The sequence below is a fragment of the Pezoporus occidentalis genome, unplaced genomic scaffold, assembly GCF_034315485.1.
Source record: "Pezoporus occidentalis ecotype Australia unplaced genomic scaffold, CSIRO_AGI_Poc_V1 ctg206, whole genome shotgun sequence".
NCBI classification, from domain to species: domain Eukaryota; kingdom Metazoa; phylum Chordata; class Aves; order Psittaciformes; family Psittacidae; genus Pezoporus; species Pezoporus occidentalis.
This window is the reverse complement of record NW_026913921.1, coordinates 867179-880351: the sequence shown is the minus strand read 5'-3', so window position 1 is coordinate 880351 and position 13173 is coordinate 867179. Positions and strand designations below refer to the sequence as shown.

The 13173-nt window shown below is 40.1% G+C and overlaps 1 protein-coding gene across 3 annotated transcripts in view; it reads right to left on the bottom strand.

The window, feature by feature from the left end:
• LDAH (lipid droplet associated hydrolase) overlaps positions 1–13173 on the bottom strand; it is a 126790-nt gene that overhangs the window by 36304 nt on the left and 77313 nt on the right. For all 3 annotated transcript variants that reach the window (XM_062618903.1, XM_062618901.1, XM_062618902.1), the window contains one exon: positions 9101–9341. In XM_062618903.1, coding sequence (XP_062474887.1) covers positions 9101–9341 — 241 coding nt within the window. The remainder of the gene's footprint in view (positions 1–9100; positions 9342–13173) is intronic.

Below are 13173 nucleotides of genomic sequence, written 5' to 3'. Positions count from 1 at the left end.
TTCACCATTTGACATTTAATTGATATTATTGCTGTTACTTTAGCCTCTTGTTTGTGTTGGCTAAGGACTACATTAGAGACTGGGGTCACATTCTGTCAGGTACTAGCAGTGCTGCACTCAGAAAATCCTGAAATGATGCTTTTTTCTGTCACACAAGGGACTCTCAAAGAACCTCTACAAATTCTTAGTCTCCTTCTTCCAGAAGGAGTCACTGATGCTGCCCTTAGTAAATCTGTCTCACAGCAGGATAATGTCACAATAATCTAGTATTACAAAATGCTTGAGAAATACTTTAAAATATGCAAAACATTGGCAAGTTTTAATTCCCATTCCTGGCCTCTGTAAAGGTAAACTGGACAACACACAAATAAATTGGTAATTCACCGGGAAGTGTAGCACAGGAAAGAGTATTAACAGACGGCCTGATAGAATCTTTTTTGTAACTTAAGAGTTAGTTATACTGTGTAGGAGGGCTAAAGGTCCCAGTCAAGGGTTGGCTTTAGTGTGTCAGAGGCAATTCAGGATATCAGGAAAAACATTATTTCTGCTCCACAGGTTTTACACTCTATTTCTAAATCCACGGCTGTTCAACACTGAGTTGCAGATATGCATGCAGAGTTTTGCTCATCCTTCTGAGTGACTAACAAGCAGAGTGAATGAGAAGAAAATAATCTGTTTCTAATTGGACAATTACTGACAAAGACTACTATTTTCATGTGCAACAGAGCTCATCTGTACTTTGACATGTTGTAATATGACTCTTTCAAGCATCCTCTAAACAATAAAGCAAAATTGCTCAAACTGCAAAGTGATGAATCAATTCTAGGTTGGATTCCCATGCTAAATGGAAAGGCCCTGCAAAAAGTAGACTGAACTATTGAAAGTAAGTTTTCCTCAGGGAATATATTACTACTTGGTCACATTTTGTTCCTGGCAAATTGCTTGTCTTATTGTAAGGTTCCTCACAGGAGTGTATCACTAGTTTCCTTTTCAGTTGATCCTTTGCTCTTGAGGATGCAATCTTCCCTGTCATTCCTCAGAAAGTCAGAAAACAGCGGTAAGAACTAATAATACCAAACAGCAGTGTAATTTCCTATGAGGAAAACATTTTCTACCAGCAATTATTGCCAACAGCAATCTTGGAAATATCGTATAACTTATTGTTTAAAACATCAAACAGAAGGAACTGCTTAGTATCGAGGATGACTAATGCAGGAACATGTGCTTCCACACATGCACACACACATTAGATAAAATGTTGATGTTTAGAGGTTTAAAAGACATAAACATTGACTTTGGGTTCTGCTTAAGTTTACACTTGAATTTAGAATGACAACATACCAGTTAATATAGAACCATGATCAACATAAATAAGCAGAAATAGCTCTAATTGTTATGATGGCCTTCTCCAATTCAAACTATAGCTGCAGGAAGATCAGAACTACATAAGAAAATCAGTCAGCTGTGCTTGAGAAAGCACAGTAGAATCTGAAGGAAAATTAAAAAGTTATTCAACAATTATACCCAGTGCTTTATAAACAATAGATGCTTTGCTGAGGAGTGCGAAAAATACGCATTTGTACGATGAAGCATGTGCAGGTGAAGTGCGCTGTGTGATGGAAACTGAAAAGTCTGTGGACTTAATCCTGTCCTAAGTTACTTTGGAACAACTCCCATTGTCTTCAATTGACAAAACTATACCTTAGCTACAAAAATTAGGCTGCAGTTTAAGCTCTCACATATCCTGGCAGATGGCCATGATGATGGGATTTCTGCTACGGTCCCAATTTTTGGTTGAGGAAAGTGTCTGCTCTCTTACCCAGCAAGAGAAGCATAGAAGGGTCTCCTGTAGGTGGTGCAGTAATTTAGCATCTCCATGCAGTGGTTCCTGGGATTAATACGCTCTACCTGACAAGGGTTTACGCATGTGAGTAGTTATATGGAGGTCACTTTAAGTGCTCTTCTGGATTGGAACCTGATGCTGATTCTTTCTTCAGGAACCCTGATGAAATTCAGCAACTGGCCCACCCGTCCTTTGCATAAGGTGAACTTCCTCTCAGGTGGAGTGGCTTAGGTATGAAAGGTGAACTTCACACCACCTTCCATTAAACATAAACCACTGTTTTTTTTAAATACATCTTGCACTAACCAGCAAGCAATCTCTTGCACCCCTGGTTTTGCTCAGGATAAGCCAGCATTTCCTCCACAGATCTATGAAGACTCTGCAGGCATTTTCTCCTTGCCAGTATTGCCATATTAAAGAATTAGGCAAGGGAGGCAGTGAGCGCTGGTGGACATTTTCATGACAAGAAACAGCAGCAAAGCAGACTGCAATATTGTTTTAGCTGACTGTAGGAACTACATCCAGACCACTGTCCCCTTTAGGCACACGGAATGACAGGTATTGCATTAGTTCGCAGCTTTTCCAAAAAAAACCAAAATCCAAGAAACAAATGCCTACAGTTTACCCATGGGTATGGAGTTAGTGTGTCTTTAAGTGCTTTGCTGGAACTGCAAAATGAAGGAGTTCAATGAATCAAGCCAAATTCCCAACCAGTAAATATAACTTATGACAGAGCCACAAAGAGATATTCCTTGGTGAAGTTTAGACAGACACCTTTGAGACAAAAGGCATGAGCCTACTGCAGAAAGGACTTTGTTTGGGGCCTGGGGAAAATAAAGTGCCAATTTCCAGATGACTATCTGGCACTAGCTAGCACAAACCAACTGTATCTGCCAGCACTTAACTGGCATATACTTATTTTCAACATCCTTTCTGCTTTGTTGATGTTGCCTCTTCCTTTTTCATGCCATTTGCAACACATCATTAGATTTGCTGCAAACTTGTGGGAGTAAATCATGCCCCTGGGGTTGGAACCCCACCAGGGGTGAATAAACCTCCTGTTCCCCAGTCAAATCCCAGCGGTGCCTCACATTTCATGGAAATGATCAGCAGTTCCACTATCAAAACATTCACGCCTTATGTGTAATATTTATGATAGGAGTTTTTAGCGTTGGGTTTTCCCCCAAGAAGAAAAAGAGGAATAATTAACAGAAATAAACCCAATGAGAAATTTCCACATTATGAGTATTATTTTCTCAAGGCTTTCACAGGAAAGTAAAAGCTTTTGCAAGTAATAAAAGTTCTTGTTAAACATCTTTTTTTCTTTCTTTTGGAAATGGAGTAAATTATGAAGCAGATTGACTTTAAAAAATAAATAGGACTATAAATGCGTAAAAGCCTTTGCCTTCCTCCAGTAACTTAATATGAGCATCCTACTTTGAAATAAGGAAAAGTTTAGTTCATTCACAGAAAGAATAAAGCAGATGTGAAGTTTTTCCGTCAACTTAAGTGCTGCCTTAGTAAGGTGAGTTGTTCAACTACATTAAACAAACATTTTAGTCAGGCATCACACAGGAAAATAAACAGTAGCAGAGGAAACATGAAAATATTAAAGGCTGTTATTCTTTGGCCCCTTTTCCTGCAAAGCAGGTGATAAAATATTACTGTGTTTCCACAGGTAAGGAAACATACTCTTAAACACTTTGTAGAAATACATATTACAATCATCACTTAAAATGTCAGCAGTGGATAGGACTCAACTGTGACAGCACACAAGAGCCTGCTGAGAAACTCTGCAGAAGCAGAGATTTAGCACACCAGGTCAGGCTGCTGGGCTGCTGAAAGCAGGCTCTGACCCTTGGCAATGCCTGGCAGTAGCTAGTTCAGATACAGGCAAAAACCATCTTGTAAGAGAGAACTGTAGAGTTACCTGATTTCAGGAAAGACGACTTCTCCTGAATCCTAATTACTCAGATGCTAGTGAGAGGGAGGGAGATTATCTGCTGTACCATTCTGACCACTTTCTGCCCCACAGAGCATCAAAGAATGACCACAGAAAGAAGAGAGGAGGCCTGCTGAGCTCCGTTGTCTTTGCCCACCTGTGATACACAACACTACACTGTACACATTTAACATTATTTAATGTAGATGTAATTTACATACTATGTCAGTAAATTCTGTTCTCCATGAATTTTTCTCTAGCTATACATCATGTCTGAAATTCTGTATGCATTTAATCATAGAAGTAGAAAAATATCATTGAAATTATTTCTGCATTATAGCCAGAAGTTATCTAAACCTTATTTTTTACTACCAGGGCTTTGATTTCAGCCAGCTTGGAAAATCAACTTGAAGATGTACTGCTCCAGCTTCAAAGATCTGCACAGATGTCCAGTAGCTTTGGGGTGGGGGGAGGGAAAGCTTTAATCCTCCTGCCCACTATAAAAAATGTAGGCATAAGAACGCAAGGTGCTGACTGAAATCCTTTGCAGTATCAGTTTCTGTCTCTAATTTAAAGTGCACTGCATGCACATCAGCCTGTCTAGCCAATGTGGTTTGTGGAAGCTGCTCATGACTAATGTATGTATATATAAGGTTAGTTTCATTCAGTGTGCAAGGCTGCTCCATAAGACAAAAGCAGAAGAACTCTGCTTTCTGTGCTGAATTTAGAGGTGCTCATAATATCTTCTGCTACTCTTAGGAATTAAATTTTCATTTCAGTGCAAGAAAATAACAGCATTTTAATTTTAAACAAAGAAATGTACACTGAATTTTAGCTATGTGGCTATACAGCTTTTTTAAGCACTATTTAGAATCATAGAATCATAGAATAGTTAGGATTGGAAAGGACCTTAAGATCATCAAGTTCCAACCCCCCTGCCATGGGCAGCGACACCTCACACTAAACCATGTCAGATTCAGGGGGCAAAGCAGTCTTATTTCACCATACAGAATGGGATTTACCTCCTCTGCTTTCTGGTATCTAGTACAGAGAGGGTCCCTTTGCAGTCACTAACAAGAAACAGTTATCTGTTTCACCTGTGATTCACCTGTCCTGCTTTAGATGCCAACTATTCAGACAGCATGATGTCCAGAGTGGCAAGGTGAACACCACCCATAATGTCATATTTAAAGTCTTTCTGATTACGAAGAAAGAATTGGAACAGAAACAGATCTCAAGACATGACAAGTCCCGAAGTTGGGATAATTCAAACCCAGAAAGCAATTTTCCAGTTGGCTCCCTGGAAATAAAATTTTAAAATAACTTAGCCAGTGGAAAAGCTTATGGCCCATTCTCACAGCAACTGGAAGCCTATGTTTCACCAGCTTTTGATACAAATGCATCTCCCAGATGCTATTTGACAGTTCTGCAAATTTTATCCTCCAAGAAAGCTTTTTACTCCATGGCACTTCAGGGATGTACTTTTGCCATCCTGTGCAGTGAACAGACAGAAGTACTTACTGCTGGGAGACAAGCCTCAATCCCTCAGTCAGGACTCCTACTTCCTATACAGTCATAAACATGCTCCATACAGGCATAAAAGTGGAGTGCCTGAAACTGCATTAGCTCTTTTTTCTCTGTAAAATGAGGGAAATGTAAATACTCCATGTGAAATCTGAATGTCTCCATACGTATTAACAAGATAAAATTTTAATTCAAACTCTGAAGTTTAATCTTAGTTCCTTGTCTTCTTACAACACCTCTTGGACTCTTAGAACCAGAAATCTACCCTCTCCAGCCTTCACTCTTGAGTCAGTCTAAACCCACCCAAAACCCTCTTTTCAGGTTTCTGAGTCCCCTGCTTCCCAATTGCAGGGCTCCCCTGCTCCCTGTGTAGGTTAAACAAACAGGGAGATTCCTCCAGGGAAGTCATGGGTTCAAGATCACAAAGGACACACCTCATCTGGGCCAGCTGGAGGTTTTTCTTGCTATTGTGCTTATCTGTATCTTCACTGTCATCCAGACATTAACCCCTGACCTATGAGCCCTCCTCCTGAAAAAGCCTTGTGGTGTTTACCCATTATGTAATGTCTGTGCTTTTGTGGAAGCTTTACAGGAACAAATGGAGGAAGTTTGCCAGTCAAACGGCTGGACAATAAATCCTGTCCCGTGTAGATAGAATGGATTACTGTCACCCTAAGTCTGCTACTGGCATCTGTCACCAAAGAAATGTTTACAAATTTCAATGTGCTGGAGTGCCAAAGTATTCCAGCACTGCAGGACTGTACATGATTTGTACAACAACCACTACAGCACTAGATAGGGGTAGCCTTGTTTTGCTAGCCTGAATAAATAGAGTGACAATGTTTCAGATAAATCAAGGTCACTAATGTCCAATTTTTCTCACTAGGTTCCTGAATACAAGTACCCAAATGCCAGTTTGTTCACTGTAATACTTTTTCTGCCCTAAAATATCTTTTGGAAGTTAATCCTAGTAGTTTTCCTTTTGGAAGTTTAATCCTGGTAGGTAAACTACTCTCAGACCCCTCTGCTTATTTGTGATAGTCCTTTTATTATTTATATCCTGTCTTCCTATCCTTCCCTACAATCCATTTTCTTTACAGTCCCTGCTGTCTCTCCTTTTCCTATTTCCCTTTTGGGGCAAGACATTATATTATGTCCTTCTGCACCATATCATTGCAATGCTGTGTGACTGCGGTTTCTCTGTATCAGCAGCGATGAAGCTAGGACAATGGAAAGATGAGTTTGTATAAGAAGCTGGAACAAACATAATTCAAAACAGTGAGACAGGTAGTTAATATAATTCTTCCTTCACTGAGTCTTTCAACCATGGGCTTGATTCTGCTTCCACTGAATGGAGCTTTTCACTCTCAATGTCAACAGGAGTGGCACTTGGTTCCGCTATAATTAAGTTTTCAAATCTCATTTCCTTTCAGAGGAGAGAAAACATTGTTGTGACTAAGCTTTGGATGTGGTAACAAACCCCTGGCAGGTTGGTTTGTTTTAACAGACATATTAGTTTTAAGGAAATTTTTACCATCTTTTTTGCCCTTAATCATAGCTTTTATTACAATTACAGTAATGCAACAGATGTAGATGCCAAAGGCAACATGTATACTTTTAATGAGTTGACATGCAACCTTCCTGGAAAGTAGAAACAACTTCCTTTGCTGAACATTTGTGAACCTTATCTACCAGTTTATTTAGGGACAAGGAATTGATCAGAAAGACATTTCCCACAATTCAGAGGCTTCAGAAACTCACAGATGAGCAGTCCGATAGGACAGACTCGGTTGTTGTGCTGGGTTTAGTGGATTTTTGCTGAATGGTAACATTTTCTATTGTCCACAAACAATACAATAGAAGGTTAACAGGCAATATCCAGAAAGCACAAAGATTATTAATCCACACATGTGGTCCTGAGTCACTGGGCTGTAAAGCATCATCAGTTTCCAAAGATGAAACCGAAGAGGAATTCTGCTTGAGAGAGATGGTATTGCAGGCCCAAAGGAACTCGTTGCATCAATAAAGCCTATTTATGCAAGTTTTACAAGACACTGGCTCACAGGGGTTTTCACTCTGGTGTAATGAATTCAGTCAACAAATTGAACATATGCAGAAATCACATACTATGAGTAAACAGCCTTCAGCCTGGTTTCTTGTCTTCATTTAGTGTACAGCTTGGACACAGATCAGACACTGGTGCACACAGACAATTACAACAGGCTGACATGCACACATCAACCAGTCTCATACACCTTGGGACTAAAGAGCTTGGAGAGTCAGGCTCCAACAGCAGCACACAAAATCCATTCTGTTAAAATTATTCCTGCCACTGCTGTGGTCTGGGCCAAGCAGCACTCACAAACAATGGCTGGCCATACTTTTTTTGGAGGTTAATGCAGGCCAAGGACCATTTCCAATACAACCCTGGAAGTGGATAACCTGTTTTGAGAGGTAGAAGCTTATCTGTGGGGACCAGAGAAGGATTCCTGGCTTGTGGAGATGTGACCCTACAGACTTTCACATACCTTTCTCCACGACTAAATTGTCAAAGGAAGAAGACTGAAAGAAAGGTGTATGTATGACTGCATGCTTGCTTTCTCAGTCAAAAAATTACCATAAATTAATAGGAATCCAAGCAGCAAGCCACAGGGTTCCTATCAGAAATTTACATTATCAACCAGAAGCCTGATTTTGTCAGGCACAGGGTACTTTAACGGAGAGAGGTCTTGTACAACATAAATGGAGCTGTCCAGGTTTGGTAGTAAGAACCCCCACTGCTCATTCTGCTTTCTGTCTCTGTACAGTCCTACAGCAAGCCTCCAGTACAGACCAACACATCCACAGATATCCACAGAAGGTAAAGGACCTCGCTGCAATCACAGTTACTCTGGCACATCTGTTTGGACAATTAGTAGGTAAAGTTTAACTGATAGAAGACAGAGCACAACTGGAAATGTAGGAAGAATGTGTTTTTACTACTATTAACGCAATCAAAACTTCCTTCTTGCTATTATTACTGTGTTAGCATGTCAATTCTATTCTAAATTATTTTCAACTGCTAACTTACCAAAATATCTGGAGTATAGCACAATCCACATTCTGTTTTTTATTCTAAATGTAACAATTATGTCTGAAATTATTCCTTTTCTTAAAGTTGTTACTCTTGCTAGAATGTGCAAAATATGGGTACAATACGCAATGCAGGGATGTTAATCTTCTTTCTCCATATGCCCCCAAAAGTGCTGAAATTCTTCTGTGCATAAAGTAACTTCTACATGTCTTTGCAGGTTGAAGGTCCTTTTCTGAGCTTACCAGTATTCAGATGACAGAATTTATACTGCCGCTTAAATCATAGCTTAAAAAAAAAAAATTAAAAAATGCAAAGAACCCTTTCTGAAGCTGATTACTGATTTATTTTCACCATCCACTATGAATGAAAGGCAAAAAGTAAGCAGGCATCAGTAACAGAAAACTACATTGTAAAACAGTGTTTTAATCGCATATGATATTATTAGTAGTATAGGTCAGTTTTCTTAAGAAAAAGATATTCTTTGGGAAAATATTTTGTTAGTTTCCCCTTAATTTTTCTTTTTAATTGACTGATTTGAGATCTTCCTGTGCCTATGGTCTTCATCTGAAAAAAACACTAGACCCATCCTTCTTCAAAACTTATTCATAACGCTTTAGTATTCAGCTTTTGCCCACAAAACTACACCAACATTTACTAAACGAGAACAATACAAAAGTAGGTGTAACAAAAAAAAAAAAAAAAAAAAAAAGGTGCTCACCAATGCAGTCCACGCTGAAGAGATTTAAGGAGGTTATTATGGAAGATTCATCACAGGTCTTCATTCCCCGCAGAGCAAACCGCACCAGGGAGGCTTTGGCTCCCTCTGGCAGGAAGGACAGCAAGTAAACAGGCATGTATAGAATGTAGCGAAGTTTGCACAGCAAAGGGGTCATGAGCTTTCCTTGAGGGGACTGAGCCATACGCTCTATTGTTGGAAACAGCAGCACAGAGCGAAGAACCTGTCAGGCCATGAGAAAATTACCGTCAGCAGCGTCCTACAGCACCATATCCCAGAATAGGAGACTGAATTTTTAACTGCATGAAGCTGGGTTTCCAGGCACATGGCACAGCAGACATGTAGGCAGGCTGTCTGGTGGGCCCCGGTTAAAGTTTTTACGAGACAAAGCAAATAAGTACGCAGTTATGAAATAATCAGTTTTATGGGTAAGAAGAGAAGTGCTGAACAGGGAGTAAGTGCCCAGGCGTGTGAGCACAGCCAATCGCTCCAGGAAGACAGTGACCCCACCAGAAGGCACTCACAGAATCGCAGCAGGGTTTGGGTTGGAAATGACCTTAAACTCTTCTCATTCCAACCCCCACCCACAGGCAGGCACACCTTCCATTAGGCCAGGTTGCTCAAAGTCCCAATACACAGGAATTGCCCCTTCAACCCCAGCAGATTTCTTATGCCAGCAGAAGTACATGGCTCTGTTTCACCTGGTAAATTGTTTTCTCTAACTCAATCAACTACACAAATTCAAAAATGTCAGCCGCTGTGATGGTGACTTTACAGTTTGACAACACATGGGGTTTTCAATTTGCAGTTCAGTATAGCTAAACTTGGTCAGAACAAGAGTCTAAGCGCACAGCCCCCCTTCACTAAGATGTGTACAGTGGTGCACAGTATTGCTTTTTATACTTTAAAATGAAATAGACATTCTAAAGCTGGTAATTATTTTATGTTATGATAATAGAATACACTGTAGCCTTAAAATAGCATATTAATTAAAACCCCACCTACACTAACCAAAAGTGAATTAATACACCTACTTTCAATTAAATTTCAATGTTAAGATTAAATGTATCTTTTAGGAGGATACATGCCACTTTTTTCTAGAAGTAAAAACACATTGCAAGAAATCATATAGGAAAACACCTCGAAGACACACAAGCACAGTACCTAACAGAAGTATCAAGCAAGTAAAGTAAGAGAGATTCTGGATACTGCATTTGCAGATAATCAGGCATAAATTGTTGTGCTTTGTTGGATATGTCTGCTTACTGTACTTATCATCAAATGGGTTGGGTTGGAAGCAACCTTCAAAGGTCACCTAGTCCAACCTCCCTGCAATGAGCAGGAACATCCTTAACATGCCCAGAACCACATGGCCTTGAATCTTATGCATTGTGCAAATTAGATTAATATTTTTGTAAAAAATGTTTTAAAACAATTGTCTTGACTCAGATGAAACTCAACTGATGTATGCTACTTGTGTGCAGCACCACAGGACTCTGCAGCTATCCTGTGAAAGGCAGGCCATGCTACCTGATCCCTTAACTTGTCATCCCAAGGCCCTGAAGTCTCTACTGATCGCCCTTGGACTTGTCCCACCTTCATCACTGCCTGACTAAAAAATCAAAAATGAATAACAATCTGAGGGCCAAGGGTGGGAAGCTGTGTCTTCACATCTTTAACCAAGGCCCCAGGGAGGCAGAGGACATCCCCAAGATATGGGTCTGGTCTGCAGGCTGGGCCTTCTGTTCCCTTCAGTAGGCAGTCTCCCATGACAATGACCTGTCCTTTTTTCTTTATGGAGGCAGTTCTGAAGGCCAACTTAACATTGGTGACACCTTCAAGCTGGATGAACCACTGTCCTCATGACCGTTCAGTTCCACTTGCAGAGCCTCATGCCTATTGTGTGAGGGAACCTGGGGAGATGGGGATTCAGGGAGACACACCTGCTGCACCAGGCAAGAACTTGTCACCATCATCCCCTACCCCTTCAGTCACTGTGTTCAGCCAGGCAGAGAGAGGACAGAGGATGGGATACATCATCAGTAACTTGCCATACTGTACTTTCTACAGTATTTTAAAAGCAGAATTTGAAAGTGCTATTTATATTGACTACACAACTATTTTAAGAAATCCTTCTATGTCGTGGCTGATACCACTTTGGTTTTAGACAATGACAAATACATTCTCAGGGAAACCAACCCTGGGCCTCTTTTTATTAAAGGCAACCAGCAGCTGAAGCACAGGAATGCAAGACTTGCACTAAATTATATGGTAGTTTTGTAATATTTCAGCTAGGAGCTGAACTCAAACTGTTGTGATCTAAAGTAGATTTGACCTGTGTTTCCAGGCACACATTATTCCTTTGACATTACAGTTCATACAGGATTAGTTGCTTGGAGTGCTGTACTAACCACTGGGGGAATTTGCTAAACCTTGGAAGAAAAAGGACAAAGCAAGAAGGCTGTTACAATGTCCTGTGCGTTCCTGCATTTTTTAATGGCACACACATTTAAAAGATGTAAGACAGTGGATAATTTTATTAACTTTATTTAATTCCTTACTTTCTTTAATCTTCTGCAGACAATAGAGAAATTTAAAATTTCTATTTTTCAAGCACTGCTTATTTTTTAGTTTACTGCTAGATTTCTGAGACAGGATTTTGAAATGTACATTTGACTGCAGAATTGCTTAAAGATGTAGTTCAACTTCTTTGCAACACAACTGCAGATAAACCAGATTTTACCTATTTTATTATAATGACATACATGTTCATTAAAAAGTACATCATATTTGTATCTTCAAATAAATGAAGTAGAAATACACAGGTAAAATGAAGGAAATTAATGAGATTCAAATGCTCAACAACAGTTAATAATTTTTCTACTTTTCAAATGCCAGGATCTTATCGATATACAATTTCAACTAGCTGAAATCAGATAGGTGGCACAGAATTACACTGAAGTTACAATTTTCAGGAATACTATAACAGCAGTAATTCTGAAGATGGAGGACAGTGCCTATCATAAGCACCACATGAGACCTCACCTGGAGTATTGTGTGCAGTTCTGGTGTCCTCAACATAAAAAGGTCATGGAACTTTTGGAACAAGTGCAGAGGAGGGCCACAAGGATGATCAGGGGACTCGAGCACCTCCCGTATGAAGACAGGCTGAGAAAGTTGGGGCTGTTCAGCCTGGAGAAGAGAAGGCTGCGTGGAGACCTCATAGCAGCCTTCCAGTAGCTGAAGGGGGCCTATACGGATGCTGGAGAGGGACTCTTCATTAGGGACTGTAGTGGTAGGACAAGGGATGACGGGTTAAAACTTAAACAGGGGAAGTTTAGACTGGATATAAGGAAGAAGTTCTTTCCTGTTAGGGTGGCGAGGCACTGGAATGGGTTGCCCAGGGAGTTTGTTAATGCTCCATCCCTGGCAGTGTTCAAGACCAGTCAGGATGAAGCCTTGGGTGACATGGCTTAGTGGGAGGTGTCCCTGCCCATGGCAGGGGGTTTGGAATTAGATGATCTTAAGGTCCTTTCCAACCCTAACTATTCTATGATTCTATGAAAGTTCAATGATTTTTACTGGTTAAGCACATGGGAAAAAGAGCTGAGCAACTAGAGACACAAGTCACAGCAACTTGAGTAGATCCAGGGTGTACTGAAAGTTGACCAGTGACTTTCCTGAAGGCAAACATGCCCTGTGCCCAGGAGTCGCTGAGAGTTGTGGGTAGTATCACCTATCGCTGCTATGCTTTGGTCAACCCACTAAAACCAGTACATGTATTCTGACTTTATACTGGAATTACCACTGTTGATTGTTGTGACAATAAGCAGTACTTGTAAAACCATCATTCAACTTAACTGTTATTTATTTAACATGCTATTAAATTGCAAGATTTCAACACTCAGGATGACTCTTACATTAAAGTTCAATGGTTAAGGATAGATGTCCTTTGGGTTACTCACCAGACAGCTGCTTCTATTTTCATCATTAATTTTTAACTCTTTAAATTACGTAAGACTCAAGACCTGAATGGTTCAAGGGACTCTAACACA